The following is a 22552-nucleotide window of genomic DNA, read 5'->3' as shown; positions in this document are numbered from 1 at the left end:
GACTGGTCGCCTAGTCTCTCTTCACCTGTTAATTCTTGGAAACTTGTTCTGAAAATTAGGATGAGAAGACTTTGAGGTTTTCTACATTCAAGGAAAAAGCACCCTAGAACGTGACCCACATTATGGTCTGACTAGTCTATTGTGTTATCCTCTTTTTCCCTTTAGTGAGTGGAGCTGTTGTTCCTCACATAAGGATTTTAACGAGGCAACAACGTGTAATGTATGAGCAACAACTATTTTATTCCCATTAGGTTTTAGTAGGAGTTTTGATGAGGCATGGGTTAGTCGTGGATACATCCAAGGGGAAGTGTTACGGAACAATATCTCCTATGGAGATAAATTACTTTCTTCTGGACCAATCCGAACCGGAGTGAAGATAAAATCTATTTCCTTTCTAAGACCCATATATATACAAGAGTAGAGTGAGATATCTAAGGTTGGCTTATACTCGAGATCAGATCTATAATGAAGAGATAGCTTCACCTAAAATCTGTATTTGTTGTGTACTTCTGCATTGTTCTTAAGGGTAAAGGGATGGGATGGGTGTTGTACATCTTCTCACACCTTAATTAATGTTGCGGAAAGGATAAAGAACGGATTCGATGATCCGCACAGCAAGACTTAGGTTGCGTTCGTGAGGATGGGTTGGAAACCATGCACGCAAAACGAAGCGACCGTTTAATACATAATTAATTAAGTATTAACTAAAAAATGGATTAATATGATTTTTAAAAGCAACTTTCCTATAGAAAACTTTTAAAAAAACTCACATTTTAGGAATTTGAAAAGCGTGCGTGTGAAAAAATGAGGGATGTGAGTTGAGAAAAAAGGCGAAAGAACACGACCTTACAGTTTGATCCCATTTTTCTCCTCGTCTTGCTCCATAGCAGCGGCGGAGCTAGGGCCCGGCAACCCTGGGCAGTTGCCTAGGCTCCGGCGCCGCATGTATCATTAGATTAGTGCTAAATCTTAGTGCTTAGCCACATCATGCAGCAGTATACTTGGTTGGGACACTTAATAATCTGTGTAAGTATTAGAGAGCATGCTTAACCACAGCATGTAGTAGTATATATAAGAGCACCCATAATGGTAAAGTAAGGTGCTCTTAAAATATGTGCATCTTAGCAATAAACTAGATTAATAGTAAACCACCTCAATGGTATGTCTATATGGGTATCTATAGCTCTCTAATGCATTGCCTCATTTTTCTCTATAGACTATCTCTAAGTTAGTAGATAGCTTTGCTCTCTCTCTTCATTTAATCTCTTCCAAGTAGGAAAATATGCTGACATGGATCTCTATTGTGAGTGCCCTAAGTACGTTTTTATATTCTGTTAATAGATGTTAGAGACAAAACCATTTAGAATAACCTGAAGCACCATAATTGTTTATTAGATCAGTGTACCCATTACTTAATTGCAAACTATTAGATGTCTGTAACATAAAGACAGTAAATTTTCTAGCACTCATGTTGATTTTTTTTCTTTTCAAGATAATAAATTTCTAAGTCCCTTAGTCTGTAAAAACACAACCATTGTTTTCCTCTAAATTAGAATACGACAAAAAATTGTTGTATGGTACACTCTATAGAGTTACATGAATTTGTTATATATCCGTTGGCGTTATTAATTAGACTTGCTTAAGGTAACAAAAATTTCTAGATCCAGCACTGCTCTATGGTGCGTTTTCTCATGAAGGCGCCTTCCACCGTCACCGTGTACATTTCCTTCATTTGAACTTGCTGTTTCTGACGGGCCGGCGGCCGGCCTCAGAGATGATTGCTGTTCCGACTCTCTTCGGCTGCTGTCTCAGCCCATTGGACCTAGCCGTCAGATCATTTATTCAGAGTAAGTATAATAGTAGGCTATAAATCAACTATATATTTATATGGAGAAAAGAGAATTTAAAAAATAAAAAGAGTTGACTCTCATGCAAGAACTACTATTTACATATTTCAAGATAAATACATTGAATGCATATGTAAGAGAGATAGGGAGAGGAGAAGAAAAAAAAAGAGATAACCTTATACTCCGTAGCTCACTGCTATACATGTTAACTGTAATATAAACTATATAAGCTCGTAGTTAGCTCTATTATTAAACTTGCTCTCAGTGGTGGCGCTAAACAACAAACTTAAGCATCAACCTTAATTTTGCGAAAAACCACTGCAAAGGTAAGGACAAGCACACGGAACCAAATCGATCCACGCGCCAACTTCTTAATGTAACGTCAAACAAAATGAGAAGTACGTCACAATTTGCAAATCAACGAAGTGAAACAGCAACAACTTTGTCTTTTAGCACAAGCATGGTTGAAAAAGATGAACACGACAGTAGTTTTCAATTGGATAACATAATATCGTAGTCCAGTAAGGAATAAATAAGTAGAATCACCCATGGGAAGCTAATGATGCTGTGGGCATTTCACGTGCTGTCATCTTGTCCATTATTCGAGTCAACCTATCATTGAAGTTAAAACAAATAATAATAATAAAAAAACTAGAACAGAGCTTAATCAGGGGGCCTTATACCCTCCTTGTACACCAGAGACCTTCCTATAGAACTAGCTGTGAAGACAAGCAATTTGAGAAACGATCACTTCATCTGTAGCTACTATCTGGTTCCATCCATTCTGTGACTGTGATCACCATGGAGTCCGCGCTGGTGTCGTTCGCGCTGAAACTGGGCGGCAAGATCATGGGCATGGCCACGGGTAAGGTGGAGAAACTCCTTGGCGTGCCCGGCGAGATCACCAAGCTTGAGACGACGCTGGGTGACCTCCGCTGCTACCTGGTCGACGCCGACAATCGGCGCAGCCTCGAAGAGGCCGTCAAGCGGTGGGTGAGAGAGCTCAAGGATGTCATGTACGACGCCGATGACATCCTAGACCTCTGCCAGCTCGTCGAGGATGAGGGATACGACGACGCAAGAACCAATCCAAGTTGCTGGAACGCATCCAAGTTCTGGTTCTGCAACCCCGTTGCCTCGCATAAGATCGGGAGGAAGATCCAGGCACTCAACCGGAGGCTGGATGACCTGTCAAGACGGCGCTCCCGCCTCAAGTTCCTCCCCTCAGTATGTTCTGCTGCTGGTGCCGGTTCTTCGCTCGACGACAGATGCAGAACTGGACCATCTGTCGAACAAACCTTCATCGTTGGGGAGAAGATTGAACAAGATGCAAGGAGCCTCGTCAATCTGCTGGTGAACAGGGTGGATGATGATCATGATCCTGCAAGATCAAGCAACGGCAATGTTATTGTTGTTGCTATTACTGGCGTTGGTGGGATCGGCAAGACCACCCTTGCTACCATGGTTTTCAATGACAGCGAGTTGGAGAACCACTTTAAAGAGAAGATCTGGTTGAGTGTTAACCAGGACGTCAATGAGATTGACCTTCTGAAGCATGCTATAGAACAATTTGGGGGAAATCACGAACATTGCAGAGGAGACACAGTCTTGCTCGAGAATGCACTGGAGCGTGCAGTGAGGAAAAAGAGGTTCCTGCTAGTGATGGATGATGTGTGGAGCGATAACGTGTGGAACAATTTTCTTAGAGTACCTTTGAGTAGTGGTGCTTCAGGGAGCCGAGTCTTGCTGACCACAAGAAACGAGGGAGTCGCACGTGGGATGAGAGCACAGCATCTCCATCCAGTTGAGAAGCTTGATAGATTTGATGGTTGGTCATTGCTAAAGAACCAGGTAAACAATCAGATTATTTACAGCCATGCATGTAATTAAGCACAATTCTAAGTAGTACTATTTCACAAGAACAATTTTACATAACATAGGTAGTAAGATCAACTGATACAATTAATCAATCCAGATTGTCTCTACTTTTGCTAAACTGCTAATCAATGGATCTATTGACTTATATTGGCCTAAAAACTAACGGAGTGGGTTCCTGCTAGTGATGTAAATGCAAGGTGTTTCATAAACTCATGTATCCACTTATTGAAATGAGTTTTGTGTTTTTGAACAATTAAGTGCGCAAATTTGTTAGCAAACCAGAAGTATGGTAAATTTTATGTGGACATAACTGTCAAGTTACAATCAACTCCATTAAGAAAAAGGTATAGTGCCCTATGGCCCAAACTTCACACAGTGATGAGCTACATAGCAGTATGTAGCAGCTCTTCTGAGTTCTCATAAAAGTGCTATATTTTAGGCCAACATATATTATAGAGTAAAGTCCATTTTGACACCCAACAACTATTGCCTGAGTGTAGAAATCAACCCTGAACTATTAAATGAGACATTGACGCCCCTCGTCTATCAAAACCGGTTAAAACACTTAAGTGCAATCCAACCCAATTTTTAATGATGTTTTACTCAGTATCCAAATAATCTATTTTTCACTTACATGGCACCTTATTAGCAAGAAACATATTTTTTAAAAAACATATTTGCAATGTTAAGAAAGAAAACAGAACTTGAATGACAAAATCATAATAGGCATTACACGATTGGCATACTACACCTACACCTAGAAAATACATTGTCCAAACAGTCATCTGTTCATAGGAGAAAAGAAAATCAAAATGGCACTTACCCTTCCCCCTTCAACTTTGACTGTTGTTCTTGTGGTCTAGATAGCCCTTGAAAAAAGTGTCATAACAATCCTTGATCTGACCAAAATTGTGTGGCTGTGCTACATGGACTTCATGTCTATGTGGCCTGTTTATCCCTGACAAGCTGCCACTGATTTAATTTACCACTTGTGTATCTCCATCTCCCCTGTCATGACAATAGAATAACAATGTTAGAGTCACCTGAGTGCATCCAAACTATCATGTGCATGGCGAAATTCAACCAAAGTTGTATGTGCTTATCAATTAGTATTATTTTTTTTTGTGGGGACTTATCAATTAGTATTTAGAAGTTTATGAGCAGTAATGCCTAGGCACCAGAGTTTTGATCCCTACAATTACATCTCTGGCAAACATATATCTCATGTGGTACTTCTCCAACAGGCATTTTGGGTTACAACAGATGAATCTGAGATTTGTGCACTAGAGGATATCGGTATGAAGATTGTAGACAGATGTGATGGTTTGCCACTTGCTATTAAGGTGATTGGAGGACTACTGAGACAGAGAAACAACACAAGAAATTCTTGGTTGCGTATCTATAACCACAGTGCATGGTCCGTGAACACAACTGACTATCTTAACAGAGCAATCATCCTAAGCTATGAAGAATTACCTCCCCATTTGAAACAATGTTTTTTGTACTGTTCACTTTTCCCTAAAGATGAAGTAATCAGACGTGGAGATATAGTCCAGATGTGGATGGCAGAAGGTTTTGTTCAAGACGAAGTGAGTAATTCCTTCCTACTAGAAGATTTGGGATTTGAATACTTCAATGAATTGGCATCAAGGAACCTTTTAGAACAAAAGAGGGAATTCTATGATCATTCAGCATGTACCATGCATGATATAGTCCGCTACTTTGCACAGTCTGTAGGAAAGGAAGAAGGTATATTACTTACTGAGGGACAAAATACAAGTATACCTACAATTCGTACACTGAGGTTACGGCAGTTATCTGTATCAAAGAAAGATGTAAATTGGGGTGCTTTGAAACAACAAGTCTCATTACGAGCATTGATGTTAAACAAGAACTCCATGGTTGACAGCAATGATTTCCTGAATAGTCTTTCTTCTCTACGAGTACTAAATCTCCAAAATATTGTCAACCTTGTTGAACTGCCACAATCCATATGCCACCTCAAACATTTAAGATATTTGGCAGTTGCAGGTACAAGCATATCTACAATCCCTAGCAACATTGGAGATCTAAAATTTCTACAGGTCATTGACCTTGTAGATTGTACAAATATTACTCAACTTCCGCAGAGCATCTTAAAGCTACAGAAGCTAAGGTTTCTCAACCTTAGACGCACCAGGATAACCTCAATTCCTCATGGTTTTGGAAGGCTAAAAGATTTGGTCTTCATGGCAGGGTTTCCAACCCATTCATCAGATGATAGGACAGATGGTTGGTGCAGCTTGGAAGAACTTGGGACACTGTCAAAATTAAAAATACTTGAAATAACAGGTTTGGAGAAGGCACCTTCAGGTTCTTCGGCTGCAAAAGCAAATCTCAGTAGTAAACCAAACCTAACAGAGCTATATTTGATGTGTGCCAGTATGCTCGGGACAGACAATGGAGATGTCCAATGCAACATCAGCGCAGAGGAGCAAGATCGAATCGAGAAGGTGTTGAGTAATCTCTGTCCTCCACAATCCACAGAACTACTTACAATTGGAGGTTACTTTGGAGTTGAACTACCCAAGTGGATGCAAATGATGTCAGCTTTTACAAACTTAACACGCTTGGAACTAAAGGATTATGCATGCTGCAACCGGCTTCCTAATGGTATGGGCCAGCTTCCTTTTCTTGATCATCTTTGGATCGAGCGTGCTCCGGCCATCAAGCATATTGGACGTGAGCTCCTATTCCCCTCTTCATATGGCAGCAGTGTTGCATTTCCCAAGCTGAAGACTATGGGTTTCAAATGGATGCCGAGATGGGAAATGTGGGATTGGGAGGAACAAGTCAGAGCAATGCCTGTTCTAGAGGGTCTTTCCATTTCATATTGTGAATTGAAGTATATACCTCCTGGGCTACCATGCCAAGCAAGAGCACTGAAAAGCTTGTACCTAGAAAGTGTAAGACAATTGGTCTCCATAGAAAACTTCCCTTCCCTTGTTAATCTTCAGCTGATTGAAAACCCAAAACTAGAGAGAGTCACCAATAACCCAAGCTTGAAAAATATTTACATCTGGGAGTGCCCAGCGCTAAAGGTGCTGGAAGAATTGCCATTACTGAATAGCATCTACTGGTGGGATTTGAAAGCAGAAAAACTCCCAGAATGCTTTGGAGTACCAATGTTAAAGAAGCTATTTGTACATTGCAACAGAAGATTGTTCGGACTGATATCCTTACAAGATACCACCTCTGAGTGGGGAAAGATACAGCATGTCTCGCAACTAAAGGCATATGGATGCACTTTACGGATAGATTTATCTGGATATACTCTACCAACAGGGTTATCTGGATATAATTTTCTAAGAGAAGTAATAGATTTATTCGGATATGTCTCCTACACTAAGGAACCCTACTCCTTTGAGACAAGGACCTATGAGACCTCAGAGCAAGCCCAAAGGTACATGGCTTCAATTGCTTTGATCTTTCAAATTTCTGTTCATGCTATTCAACTTCGTTTAAGAATGTGCCCTGCTGTACTTAATCAGTCAAGTGGCACAGAAACCAACTCTTAATTCGTTGTTTCTTCTTTTTAGTCAAACAACTTGCCCACAACGTGAAGGAGAAGAGGATGTGGCCATGGAGTAGAGAAGAAAAACGCGACGAATGCAAAGAGTGCTTTCCAGAGGAAACAGAATGCTACAGCAGGATCATTCAGATTCCTAGAAGGCTAGAATGTATATATGTTAGTCAGCTTGTGAATTCATTGTTGATGTGCCTAACTACATTAATTTTACAACTTCCGAAGATCTGTAAATATGACATTCTTTGACAAGAAGCGCTTAGTATCCCATATCTTTATCTTTACCTCCTTATAAAATTCGTAGTGTTTCTGTCGTCCCACCTGACAACATACCGCATACCACACGAAGCATAGCGATGTCCCTCTCCCACACGACGCCAACTGTGCCAGAGTCCGATTGTATGAAAATAGGAAAAATCAGGAATCTAATCTAACTTACCGCACAGCCAAAACCATGAAACTTCCTATTTTCTTTATCTTTATCTTTTTTACCTACTTAAATCTTTATCTTTACCTAATATAAAGATTCAAGATGTTTTTCCCAACAATTTCATACGTTGTTATGTATGGAGTACAGACTATGGATCGTATTGTTATTCAAAAATCGGTATTCACCACATCGAATAAAAGAAAAATACTGCAATGCACGTGTAAATAGGAGTAGTATTGAGCCTAGGATTTCACCGGAGTAAATATGATGGTGTCACGGATAGACTTTTGGTGACTACCCAGAAGATTCTCTGCTCCACAGCTGCTAAATACTCTATGGTGAATATTTCTAGGACTCTCAATTATTAAGTAGGAAAAAACAATACTTAGCAGATAAAATCCTAAGATGCACCCAAAATTTAAATCCGCTTCATGTATGCCGCATGCTAATAAGGAAAAGTGCCACTGTATTCACTTTTTTTTTTGACGTGAAACAACAGGAGAGGCTCCTACTGCACTATATTAATATAAATAATAATAATAATAAAGGGACAATATTTACAAAAATTACAAAGCAAATTACAAAGCAGATTAACTTAGAGAGTCAATCCATGATTGCAAGATGGGTTTCTCTGCTTCTTTTACTCTGTGCGTATGCAGAGCAAAATCCTTCTTGAACTCCGATTTCCACTTGACCAAACTGTTAGCCACGTTGTTGAAAATAAGCTCATTTCTTCTACACCAGATGTGCTAGCAGCCAATCGCCAGTGCTTCAAAGAAGAAGTTGAGATGAAAAGTTGCTTGAGCTGTTGTAATTATGTTCATGAACTCAAGCGCTAGATTCCACTGAATACCGAGTTCCAGCCAGCATTGTTGTGCAAATGTGCAGGAGAAGAATAGATGAGTCATGCTCTCTACAATCATGGAATTGCATATTACACAATTTGTGCCTCCCTGGATGTTAAATTGCTTCTTTTGTAGCATTTTTCTTGTGTTGAGTCTGTCCATTAGCATTAGCCAGAGGAATACTTTTAGCCTCATTGTGCATTTACTTTTCCAAAGTATGGTGAGGGGTCTGGCAGGTTGTAGATGGTAAAAAACAATTAGTAAACCTTCCTGAGTTGGAACTGGTCTGTTTTCCACATATATGCCCATTTGTCTGCTTCACTTGAAAAGTGTAAATTCTGTAATCTGCTATGAAGAGCATCCCATTCCTGCATTGCTTGATTGGATAGGGGGAGGTGAAAATTGTGCTGCAGTTCACTTTCCATAAAATTGTGAAGAGATGTGTCTTCTTCTTTTCCATAAGAGAACAGCACAGGGAATTCATTTTCCAAAAGCTGGTTGTTCCAATTATCTTTCCAAAACAGCACAGAGTCTCCAGATCCAACGGTAACAGAAGATAAAGCTCTGAACATAGGGATTAATCTAAAGATGTCTTTCCACCAGAAAGATCCCTTTTCCTTGTGAGCATGAGGTGGTTTGTTTGAATTGATGTAGTACTTGTTCCAAATGAGTTGAACCCATGGTAAGTCCCTATTGTTAAAGAACTTGTGCAAGTGCTTCATGAGAAGAGCAGTGTTTTGAATTTCCAAATTGATTATTCCCAATCCACCTTTTTTCTTTGGCTTGCAAACAATATCCCAGGCAGCCAGTGAATGAGTTCTAATTTCTAACTCATTGTTTTTCCTCCACAGGCAGTGTCTTCTTGCTCTATCAATGTGTAGAATGACCTTTTTTGGAAGCTTTAATGTGCACATGTAATAAGTTGGTAGGGAAGATAGTACTGAATTGACCATTGTTAACCTTTGACCATAGTTCAAGAATATTGTGGTGGATGGGAGCCTTCTTTCCACTCTATCAATCAAAGGGGAAAAATCATTGACCTTTGGCTTTGTGGTTACAAGAGGAAGGCCTAGATAAGTGAAAGGCAAAGTGCCAGGCAGAACTTCCATTTTGGTGCTGTCAGTGTTGATGGGAATCATAGAGGATTTATGAAAATTTATTTTAAGTCCTGTGCACATTGCATAAGTGTTAAGAAGGGCCTTAAGACAGAAAATCTCCTTCTGATCTGCTTTCATGATTATGAGTGTGTCATCAGCATACTAAATTATTGGGAAAAGCCCATTGTCACTTGGGATTGGTGTTGAAAGCAACCCTTTGGAATAAGTTTTATTAATTATGGATTGCAGAAGGTCGGTTGTCAGCACAAAAAGAAGAGGGGAGAGGGGATCCCCCTATCTGACACCCCTCAAGCACTTGAAACTCTTGCCAGGAACCCCATTAAGCAATACTGAAGTGGAGGCCGAAGATAAGATGTTGTAGATCCAATTTATGTAGGTGTTGTTGAAACCTTTAGCTTGGAGTATTTGCAGGATTGCTTGGTGTTCCACTAGATCAAAAGCCTTTTCAAAGTCTATTTTGAGGATGATAATCTCTTTTTTGGACTGATTGCATTGATGGATATATTCAAAACTCCAAGCTAGACAGTCTTGGATAGACCTGTTTTTGATGAAGCCATATTGGTTGTCATGAGTGAGTTTTAGAATCACCCCTTGGATTACTAGGATCTTTGTGATAAATTTCAGAGATGAGCTGTGAAGAGCTATTGGTCTAAAGTCATTGGCAGTTTCAGGTGACAATTTCTTGGGAATCAGAGTTATGAAGGAGTGATTGACATTTTCTAGAGATATATTGTTGCTGAAAAACTGATAGGCTAGCTCATAGAAATCCTGCTTTATGATATCCCAGCATTTGTTCAAAAATAACCCATTAAATCTATCTGGTCCAGGGGCTCTATTAGTCGGCATATTTTTTTTATTATTTTGTCCAGTTCCTCTACTGATGGGATCTCACTAATCTGCTCCAGTCCTTCCATGTTTTGGATCAGTTCAGGGAGGTTTAAAACCATTTGCATTGTGCCCTTAGTTCCCATCCTGTTTTTTTATGAAGTGAAAAGCACCTGGGCTTTTTCCTCATGTGTGGTTGCAGTGCCTCCATTATCCAATTTTAGGTGGGAGATTTTGTTTCTTCTGAGGCTATCAGTGGCTGCTACTTGGAAGTACTTAGGGTTCTTATCTCCAAATTTTACCCACCTAATTGTGCATCTCTTTTTCCAAAATTCATTCTTATACGATAACAGCTTGAGAATGATCCTTGAGTATTAGTCTGAAATTCCATTCTTGTAAAACCAGAGGTCTTTGCTCATCTAGGTTGTCAATAAAGGATAGTGTATCATTGCAGTTGGAGATCAAGGAGTGAAGGTTTGACAGACGTTTACTCCAAGCTTTGAGCCCTCTTCTTAAGTTTTTTAGCTTAGCATTCAAGATGATTGCATGGTTATTTCCTCTAACAGGAATGGACCAACAATGCTGCACGACATCTGAAAAGCCTGGGACATTGACCCAAAAGTTCTCAAACCTGAAGATAGAAGATTTTGGCACTGAAGTCTCAATTGAAATTTGACAGGGCACATGATCTGAGATGTACTTTGAGGTTGCTGTGACCATGGTGTGAGGGAACTTAAGAGTCCAAGCTATTGAGGTAAAAACCCAATCCAGTTATTGCAGAAGAGGCTGCTCTTGCATATTGCTCCAGGTGAAGTTTCTTCCTTTGAGAGGGATTTCTACTAAGCCTGCATTGCTGATTATTTCATTAAGGGGCAATTTCGTTTCTACCCCTACTTTGATGTCTAATATTGATTTTACCCCTACTTTTTAAGGTTTTCGTTTTTACCCTCACTTTTTTGAACTGAATGCTTGTTTTGCCCCTACTTTGGATGGTGAAGTTAACGGTGTTAAGTAATTGATAAAATGACGTTTATACCCTCTCATGTATGTTCATTAATTGTGTTTCCCATTTTATACATGTAGCTTTGGAACTTTATTTTTGGGAGTATATTTAAAATTAGATGACGCACATTGACTAATATAACAATTTGGACAAATTCTGAATTTGATGGAATTTTGATAAAATTTCAGCATTTTGATAGAACTTAAACAAAATTTTGACAACATTTTGTAAAATGTAATTATCTGTTCCCTTTAGATATTAGTCAATGTGCTTCATGTGATTTTAAATATAGTCACAAAAATAAAGTTCTAAAGCTACATGCATAAAATGGGGACAAAAACACAATTAATGAGCATATATGAGAGGGTATAAATGTCATTTTGTCAATTACTTAACACCGTTAACTTCACCATCCAAAGTAGGGGTAAAACAAGCGTTCAGTTCAAAAAAGTGAGGGTAAAAACGAAAACCCTAAAAAGTAGGGGTAAAATCAATATTAGACATCAGAGTAGGGGCAGAAACGAAATTGTCCCTTTCATTAAAGATGAGAATGTCATTCATGTCTCCTCCTAGGATGTTTCTGTTCTCAACAGACCTTATAAAATTGAAATCCCCCATTATAATCCAACACTGATCTGGCTCTATGTCTAGCTCATCATCCATAGGACAAACTCATCTCTCAGTTCTCCAGCGCAAGGGCCATATACATTAGTGAGATGCCAAGTTTCATTTAGGGTTACAGTTGAATTGAATTCAATAGTAATCGCATAGGGCAGACAGGACATGACATTTCCAGAGACAATTGCACTATTCGAAATGACAATAAGGCCACCAGAGTTCCCCACCGAAGGTTGAAAGATGAATTTGTCAAATCTTCTAGGACAAAAATTTCTAAGATAGGAATGATCAAAATGTTCTCTTTTTGTTTCCTGAAGGCAAATGATAGAGCAGGAAGTTTCAGCAATCTTTTCTCGAAGAGCTAACCACTTTTGGTTGGAATTGATCCCTCTAATATTCCAGCACAGAATTTGGCATGACCTGTTATTGGAATTATTCATGAATCTGATTACCACGAAAATGCAGAAGGAACCAACTTAACATTTTCCTCTTCCGACACTGACCCCCACAATTGACGTTCCTAATCAAGATATATCCCCACAAAAGCTCATCGCCACAATTGATAATAATACAGCTAATCATCCATCTTAGGAGAGCCCAGGTGAAGACAAACAGTATAATAGAGGACCATAAAGCAAAGTCGAGCAGAACATAGAGAACATAGGGAAAAGTACTGGCTAAACAGATAGCCTTATTACAAAACCGACAGACAAAACCACCAGGAGTTTGGGAGCAATAAAACATGGGGATCATTTCTTGGGCTTGAGTAGCTTGTCCACTGCAACTTCCTTAGGAAGCATGCCACACTTCTCTGTGCAGATCTTCTGCAGCTGTTGTACTGGAATAGGGGGAGGGAGCCCTTTTGAACCGTTGCTTGTTGGGCCAAGGCTGAGCACTTTGGTAATGGGTTGAGCACTGTATTCACTTTAGAGGCCTAAAAATTACCACCATAATCAGAGAAAAAGAAAATATTGTCTATCGTTTGATTGTGTTGGGACCAAATAATAAATGCTTAAAATTAATCTAAACACCTTGGGTATCTATCTATATATCTATGTTCTTTACCCATTATAAAAATTCAAGATGTTTTTCCCAAGAATTTCATACGTCATCCCTATCCGTGTCGAGCTCACATCCATGTTGTTCCCATGTCGTTCGTCTATCAGACTCAACAACGTGTATTTTCATCCAATTCCCTTGTTCCCCGTGCACATCCAGATCGTGAAGAGTTCGCAAGGTTCCCGCTGGAAGCAAAATATGTCTGCTTCTGATCCGTTCGTGGCTGACCCAAAACCTTTAAAATTTGAGGAAAGCGAACAAATCTGCATGGTTGCTGACCCAAAACCTTCGAAATTTGAGGAACATGTCCAAAAATCCAGTAGAGAGAAGAGATGAAGCTGCAAACGAAATCAAACCATATAGGCTTTTCATCACAACGGAAGATGAGAACTTCACAAAGAATACTAAAAACTCGAACAGCTCAACTAAACAAGAAAGTATAGTATACCAGCATCTTAGCAAACCACCATCTGCACCTGCCATTGTCGTATATGGAGGAGGAGGAGAGCCGCCACCCTCGCTGCCTATGTGTCACGCCCAGAAATTCACGAACCAGAATTTCTAAGCTGAATGTGCATTAAACCCCTGTCCAGGACTAGCCAGGGTGCACAAACGACAATTGTTGACATACAGATCCACGTCTTACAAAAATATAAAAGATTACAAATGCAGCGAAAAAGATAAAAGCGAGCTAAGCCTGAAGACTTGACTCCTGCAACGGGTGACTCCATTCCACAGGCATCCTTGACGGCAGCGAAAAAACCAACTTCTTCGAGACGGCTCAAACTGAGAAAAACTTCAACTCTGGTGTGGGGAAGAGAGAGCAAGACTGAGTACTACCCACTGTACTTAGCAAGTCATACCGGAAGAGAAGGTATGATGCAAGATATAACCAAAGGAGGCTAAAGGTGGCGACTCTGAAGCTTGGAGCAGCGCTTGCGATCGAGGAACAGGTCTGACATCTAAAGTAGACAAGGGATAGGAACCAATACATGCTCAAATCCAAATTAAACAAAGCAACGAATGACTCAAGTAACTAGCCAAGCATGATGATTTTTATGCATGGAACATTTTTCATGAACCCAAACAAAAGATACTAATGACACTGACTAAGCAATAACTTAATGCATAAAATAGATGCATAGCTATAATGATACGCATAAAATTGCCCCATCGAATCTAGACACAACTTAGTGCATAACACCCAACAAATTCCTGACTAGCGGCCAAATAAATTCCAAATAATTTTTTTTTCTAAAACATCATACTATTCCTAGTCGATAAATCCAATTAAATAAGCGACCAAGATTTTCCCACAAGACAAGAAAACCAAAATTCCCAAATTTTCCCGAAACAAGTCCAAGTGAAAAGGGCATGTGCAGATGAATAGGTTTCAGAGGGCTCTTAGGGTTTCCAGTTGGCTTGTCCTATAGTCAAGGTTGGCTCTGATACCAACTTGTCACGCCCAGAAATTCACGAACCAGAATTTCTAAGCTGAATGTGCATTAAACCCCTGTCCAGGACCAGCCAGGGTACACAAACGACAATTGTTGACATACAGATTCACAGCTTACAAAAATATAAAAGACTACAAATGCAGCGGAAAAGGTAAAAGCGAGCTAAGCCTGAAGACTCCTGCAGCGAGGCAACTCCATTCCACAGGCATCCTTGTCGGCAGCGACGAAACCAACTTCAACAAGACAGCTCCAACTAGGAAAATCTTCAGCTCTGGTGTGGGGGAAAAGAGAGCAAGACTGAGTACTACCCATTGTACTCAGCAAGTCATACCGGAAGAGGAGGTATGATGCAAGATATAACCAAAGTAGGCTAAAGGTTCATTTGCATAAAGCATGCATTTAAAAGCATTAGTTGAAAGCAGTAAAACAGTTGCAGTAGATTAAGCAATATTAACCAATCACTGTCCAACGCTACACCGCGTTGCAACAGGCCCAACCAATCACCTGAACTACACAGTTCCATTAGCTAACTAGGGGTGAGACTAATCACGGTGAATCTGGTCGACCGCCCATAACCCCGGGCACGGCTCTTCGAATAGTTTTACTCTGATCAAAGGTGTACAATTGTACCCACAAGACACAGCCCCACAACACATTTCCGTGTGCCAACATGCCACCACGACATACCGGAAAGAGGCCGTGACAGGACCCTTCGCATAACCCCCTCTAACCGATCGCACCACACCTCAGGGTTCGCCCCCGTCCCCAGCGGGCAACGGGCAGCACCCCTCTCGTGCCACGGTGAATCCGAAAGCCGATCAACTGAACACCTCAGCCGACCCAACTCCATCACGCCCACCCTAACCTGGGCATGTCGGCTAGAGGAAAGCTACGCTACAAGCCCAGCCGTTGCCCACGTTGGCTTGTGGTAAGTACGATAAGTTCTTCCAAGGCATCCCGCGAACTGGTCCTTAATCGCCATGGGCACGACTAGCAAAACCATGCACCCACAGCCCACCATGTAGTGTATTTTAATTAACTAACACCATTGCGGTGGCTCTATTCCAAAGCTATGCCAATAATCCAAGTCTATGCATTAATGTAATTACCCCCTTGTGTACTAGTTGAAATAAGCATGGCTAAGCAATTCCTAATCCAACATCTACGTATTTTAATACCCAATTTATCAATGGCATGAGGTGAACAACCTATGGCTGGGTAATAGGACCCATCCCACATGATATTATAAAATAATGCAATATTTAATAGAAATGCGAGACATTTGTAAATTGGGTACAATATGATCAATTGTAATGCATGAATTGCCTTGCTCTCGCGCTGATGAGACCTCAGCAACGTCTTCGAGAAACCGCGGATCAACGAAACAGCCGAAATCTACACGACAAACAAAGCACACAAGCAAAACATGCTATAAGACTACTGAAACAGGAAACAAAACCATTTTTTAATGGATTCTATGCATTTTATGAATTTACTGAGACTTGAATGGACTTAAACGGAGCTCAGATGAATTAGATATGATTTTTAGAAGATTATCTGTGTTTTTACTAATAAAGAAAAGGCCTTAATTGATTTATTGCGCAATATTCCCAAGGCTGACGTCATCCAGGGGGCGCTGATAGGCGGTACCCACGGGTCACCAGCTCAAGAGGGAAGGGAGAGGTGCCGGCCGGTGGCCCCACCGGCAGCGTCACAAGGGGGAGGGGTGAGGCGTCGACCGGCTCGGCTCGGCTCCAAAGCTGGCCGGCTGGCCAAACATGGCGAGCAGTGCCGGCATGCGGTCGCCGGTGACGGCAACCGGCGGCGCGGGAGGCGGCGGCGGGCGGCGCGAAAAGCGGCAGCGGCAGCCGAAGGCGACGGCACGCATGCGGAGGACAGCGGCGCACATGGGAGAGAGGGAAAGCGGGAGGAAAGGGAGACCTTACCGGCGGGTATGGCGGCCGGAGCGGAAGGCAAAGGCGGCGGCGGCACTCAAGGAGAGAGAGGAGGGGGTTAGGGGTAGGGAAGCCAACCACGGCGGACGCCATTGATGGCCAGAGGCGGAGGGGAGGGAGGAAGTCACCGTCGCGTGAGGAGAAGGGGGCTCCGGTGGGGTTTAGCGGAAACTGAGCGGTGGCCGAGGTGGCTCACGCGGCGGCGATGCTAACAGCGGCGGCGGCTCTAGCGGTGGCGGCGCGTGGCCAGAGGCGCCGCTAGTGGCGAGCGGCGCGACGGCGGTGGGAGGCACGGGAGAGGGCGGCGAGTGGGGTAAGAGAGAGAGGGGGATCGGAGAAACGTTTTTATAGGGACGGGAAGGGTGGACGTGGCCGGGAGGTGGCCGGATTCCTCGCCGACGACGTGGGGAGATGGAAAGAGAGTGGGGGGATTCAAACCGAATCCCGCCAATTTTGGGCGCGCGTGCACGGGCGGGAAGGCGGGGGCGTGGGCGGGCGACGTGGGGAGGACGCGGGAGTGGCATGGCATGGGCGCGGGAGGAGCGGCGTGGGCGGTTGGAGCTCCGGCTCCAACGGCCGGAGGTAGGAGACGACCGACAGGTGGGGCCCACCTGTCGGCGTCCAAGAGAGAGGAGGGAGGGGCGCGAGCGGCCTGGGCCATGGCCTTGGGCCGGCCCAGCAATGGGGCGCGCAGGAGGAGGATTGGGCCGACGGCCCAAGAAGAGGAAAAAGGAGGGAAAAGAAAAAAAAGAGGAAATTGATTTCCTGGGATTTAAATATTGCACATGCTCATTTTTAATTGTTTAAAATTATTTCCAACGCTCTGAAAATTCCACTAAAAATCCTGTTAATGTATTGTGACATGTGGAACCCAAGAAAAAACCCACCATGCCAGTTCCAATTATTAATTGCACTTTTTTTTATTATAGATTAACTCTAGGTTAACACAACAATTTCTTCGGATGATTTATTTAATGAATTTTTAAGCAAGGGAGGGAAACTTCAGGGCGTGACACTATGGAAGCTGTTGCCATTGCCGTCTAGGGAGGACAGGGGAGCTTCGCTACCCTCACCGTCTAAGGGAGGGATGGGAAGGGCCGGGGGAGCATGTTCCCCTCCACCGAGGGCAATTACTCGTGATCTTTCCTTTGTCGTATCCAACGGCCAGATCCTCGCTGGACCCGAATCGTTGGACCGCTGCTCCTCGTCCTTGGCCTCAACCCTCAGCACCGCCCGATAAAGTTTCTCATTCCCTCTCTCTAGGCCTCATGTGCGCTCTTAGCCATCAAAATCGATGGCTCATAATGACCACCATGACGAGGAGGAGGAAGGACATATATGTGGAGGACGAGGACGACTACGCAGAGGAGATCCCCCTTCCCTCCATGCGTTACTGCCTCTAGCCACCTTCCTCTTCCTAAGCAACGGCACCAGCCGGAGCCCCTCCTCCTTCCTCCGTGAGCTCTCTTCATCGCACCACACTGCTGCCTCCCACATCCTCTTCTACTTAATAGCTATCATCTCCATCGCTTTTCCATCTTCTTCACGGGATAGCTGCCAAATCCGAGAGCTCGAGACCGCCAAATATGGCGCTCCCAGCTCGCTCTCCACAAGATCCGGTCATGGATCATATATCTCCTCGAATAATACATCCGTCGCAAAATCCATCATGCCCTCAGAAACCACAACCGCGCAGGTGGGATTGCGTCATCTGGATCAGATCGAGACAGCCTTGCTCGGGCTGTCCGGATCGGTGGTGCCTCCAAATCAAGGGGCGGGTAGAGCGGGTAGATCGGAGGCGCAGGGAGAGCAAGCAGTGCCACTCCTAGTGGTTTTCAGCAGAGAGGCGGCGGAACCCTAGGCAGTGGCGAAAACGAGGGAAGGGGATGAGGGAAGTAAGTCGGACGGGAAGAGAGAGATGAGAGAGATGGGGGAGGGGAATGATTAGGTTAGGGTTTGGGGGTGTCGGTGCTTTTGTCTTAGGAACGGTTTATCTTTCCCGTCCGATGTGATCGAACAGTCTTAGCCACATCCATAGTCAACTGGGCCGTCTCCTCCTACTAGGCCTATGGGGTTCGCTGGGCCACTCACGCGCGGTTTTGTTAATTCACGCGTGTGCCACGTAGCGGGTCATCGTACGATCGAGCATGCGCGCTTCTTTTTTCTTTTTTCTTTCTTTTTTTTTTCGGTAGCGCAACTGCCGTGTTTCTTTTTTTTCCTTTTTTTTTCTTTTTGCCGTTAACTACCACACGCATCTAAGAGTAGGAGTCAATATTTGAAAACTTTCAAGTCAATATCTAAAAACTTTTAACTCAGATTTGAAAACTTTCAAGTCAAGATTTAAAAACTTTCAACTCGGATTTTAAAACTTTCAATTCAAACTTGAAAACTCTCAACTCGGATTTGAAAACTTTCAATTCAAACTTGAAAACTTTCAACTCGGATTTAAAAACTTTCAACTCGGATTTAAAAATGTTCAACTCAGATTTGAAAACTTTCAACTCGGACTTGAAAACTTTCAACTAAAGATTTGAAACTTTCAATTCAAACTTGAAACTTTGAACTCGGACTCGGACTTGAAAACTTTCAACTAAAGATTTGAAACTTTCAATTCAAACTTGAAACTTTGAACTCGGATTTGAAAACGTTCAACTCAGATTTAAAAACTTTCAACTCTAACTTGAAAACTTTCAACTAAAGATTTGAAACTTTCAATTTAAATTTAAAAAAGTTCAAGTCAAGATTTGAAAACTTTTAGCTCAAATTTAAAAGCTTTCACTTCAAAATTCAAAATATTTGACTTAAATTTGAAAACTTTCGTCTCAGAATTTAAAATATTCAACTTAAATTTTAGAAACTTTTCAACTCAAATTCAAAACTCTCAACTGATGTTGAAGGTGAAAGATTGAATCTATAAAATATCGTAAAAAAAATCAAGCGCGCCTGTGGAAAAGAAAAAAGCGATTCCAAAAAATCTAGAAAAAAAAGCGATTTAGAAAAGGTTATAGCTCGTCTTGATAAGTAGGCAGCAGGTTATAGCTGTCATCCCACCTCCCATTTATCATGTCAAGTGCTCTCTCCTTGCCTCTGAAAACCCTTAAATAAGTGATATCCACTGAGTATTTCTTCTTCAGCTCTTCCTGCAGTTTCTTAGGTCCTAATGAGGGGTCATCCCGCAGCAACTCCAGTACTCGGTCAGCTACCAATTTATTTGAAGCCATTGTTTCACCGCAATTATTAAAAGAACCACAAGTGTGCTTGGGTCCACTTGTCTTAACCTGCAGCCAAAGAGCGCATAGACAAAATTCATGTTAAGTAAGGACAAGGCTGAAATTACTTAATGCAGAAAAGAACTAAAAAAAATACAAATCTGAACTTACCTTACATCCAATGTACTTGGGACTAGTAGATGCAAAAAAAAAACAGCCACTTGCAACCTTGATCCATACTCTTGCCTTGGGCTCTAAATCTTTTCTTGTCTTTCTTGATAATGTCAAAAGCATGATCATTCAAGATACAATGATGTGTAACTGCTGACTTGCATTGATTCACATCTAGGAACACCACATCAACATCAATACATGGATCATGAACATCATATGCAAAGACAGGGACATCGTCATCGTCATCCTCATCAACTATTTCTTGATCAGGATCAAACTCAGGGTCAGAACAGTCAAATTCAGAATCAGATGATTCCGCCAAGTCAGAGTCATAGCTATTATCACTCTGTGCCATAAGTGATTCGGTGTCAGAGTATATGCCCTCATCAACAACTCCGACTGCCTCCTCATGACATGGACCCTTTTTTGGATTTCTTGGCTCTCTTGGCTCTCTCATTAGTGGCTATCTCATTTGTGGCTATCTCATTAGTGGCTCTCTGTCACATATCAATAGTGGGCTACAAATGGGATGGGCTTGACCCAGACCACTGGCCAAGGAGCAGCTCAATTAGCAGTATAAATACTAGCTTGCCAGCCACAAAAGAGGGGGACGAACATATGAACTAGCTTATGGCTCTTCTTCCTCCTACTGCCGTTTCGAATCCCTTGCTCTATGTTCTCTGAATTTCCCAATCTATTTTCTCTAATCTTACTCTCGTTGCTCCTCTCAATCTCTACCTCTATTCTGCTATTTGTATCACAAGTACGTGAGTTTTACTGTTGAGAATCACTAATTGTAATCTTTGTCCTTGTGCTGATTTTGGTGGAATGGAGTGGGAACGTGACAATTTGGTAACAGAGCAGTCGGTTCGTGGGATTCCAAGCAAGGAGGCATGTTGGGCGACACAGTTGCAATGGTGACCTTTGGAGGCGGAATTTGAGCCATGGAGGGGTTGGTGCTGGTGATGCCTGCCAGATGTTCGGTGAAATGCCGAGCTGGCTGGGAGATGGCTCAGGCGTTGTTCTTCGTGTCCAAGTGAGCCAAGTCCTTTACCCGGTGACCAGCGAGGTGCTGTATCAAGTTTACAACACCTATGGAGCCGTGGCGGTGCAGGTCCTCACCACGAGCCCTAGGGTGTTGAGGCTTCCATGTGGTTCCGGTCAAGCTGCGATGCGGAGAGGGCTCGTTCTGTCACCAATGGACGCAATATCTATGATGGGTGTTGCCTGCTTGATGTCTAGCACTGGCAGCCTTTCAACGGGAACAGTGTCGACATGACGCCCACCAAGTGTTCGACGCTGCTACCAAGCTGTGCCATCACCAAGTCTGATGCCGAGAGCATTCCTACCACACTGGAACATGTGTTCCCGACCACCATGAATCCATCTACACCCTCAGCCGCATCAGCAGCAGCAGTGCCACCGGTTTCCATCACCACGACCAAGGAGGATGAGGCTGACATGGGTACGGTTGAGGACAAATCAGAAAATACCTTACATGATTTGTGTGTAGAGATAAAGGAGATGATCAATCAAATGCTTGAGACATGTCGCAATAGTAAAGTGGAACCAATTGTGGGCGATGATTCCGCCGGAGTGGCAGTAGTGCCATGCACTGTCACTGATTCAGTTTCCATTGCACTAGAAACCAGTCAAGAAATTGATGCTAATGTGGGTAACAACGACGACTTGGTTAGGGAAGAGGATTGTGTGGAGAACACTGCAGTGGAGACCAAGTTGTATCCTGTGTTATCCTTCAGTGATCAATGGGTGGACCACAAGGAAAAGGCAAGTTTTAATATGTACTTGACTTGCTGTCAGGGCCAATATGTAGGCAGCGAAAGAGTGGTGGTGTTTATGCCTCTCCAGCCATGGCCACCTCCTTTTCAAGCCAATTGCAAAAGTTCATTTGTTGAACAGCAGCTAGAACCATGGCCATTTTTCCTGTGCAATCATAGTTTGATCAAGTTGAAGCTTCCATCTAAAGAGGATAAATTGAATATGTTGCCTGAACAACAAGGAGGCTGCAACCCATGGGAAGAGTCACTAGAAAATCTGAAGTTGCAAGGGGCAAATACTCTGTCAATATTACATCCTAAAAAGGTGGTATTCCCATGTCAGGAACTGGAGATTCACATTATGTTAATAGTGAGTTCAGTCCCCAAAGCTGCAATAGAAGGGCTGCAATTGTTGAGTGAACAAATGTTACAGGAAGAGCAATTGAAGTGTGAGGTTAATGGAATTATTTTATTCCACGAATTCTTCCAACTCTTGAGTCAAGCACTTCTTTTCATTGAGAATCTAGTTCTGGAATGGTACAGTTGTTATAGCCAACAATTCTCTAGTGCATTTTGGAGTTTCTTTTGGCATTTGCAGCAAGCAATCAATTGGTTATCATTGGATGATAATGAGAAGCCCCAGTTCCTCATACTGACAATATGGCCAATACATGAAAAAGGGGGTGGGTGTTTGTCCAACTGTGCCAATGAAGGTCATGAGGTCCAAATAATTCTGGTCAGTGGTGTGAGTTTGCAGGAAGTGCTGAAAACTGTAATGTTAAAGGTTCCAT

The 22552-nt window shown here is 42.4% G+C and overlaps 1 protein-coding gene across 1 annotated transcript; it reads left to right on the top strand.

Moving 5' to 3' along the window:
- The first annotated feature begins 2648 nt into the window (after positions 1 to 2648).
- On the top strand, positions 2649 to 7282 carry LOC127773448 (putative disease resistance protein RGA3). The gene is made up of 2 exons (XM_052299506.1): positions 2649 to 3698; positions 4970 to 7282. The coding sequence occupies exons 1-2, from the start codon at positions 2649 to 2651 to the stop codon at positions 7280 to 7282; spliced, it is 3363 nt and encodes a 1120-aa protein (XP_052155466.1).
- The last annotated feature ends 15270 nt before the right edge of the window (positions 7283 to 22552 follow it).

The sequence above is a fragment of the Oryza glaberrima genome, chromosome 5 (genome assembly GCF_000147395.1).
Source record: "Oryza glaberrima chromosome 5, OglaRS2, whole genome shotgun sequence".
Taxonomy (NCBI): domain Eukaryota; kingdom Viridiplantae; phylum Streptophyta; class Magnoliopsida; order Poales; family Poaceae; genus Oryza; species Oryza glaberrima.
This window is presented reverse-complemented; position numbering and strand designations above follow the sequence as displayed.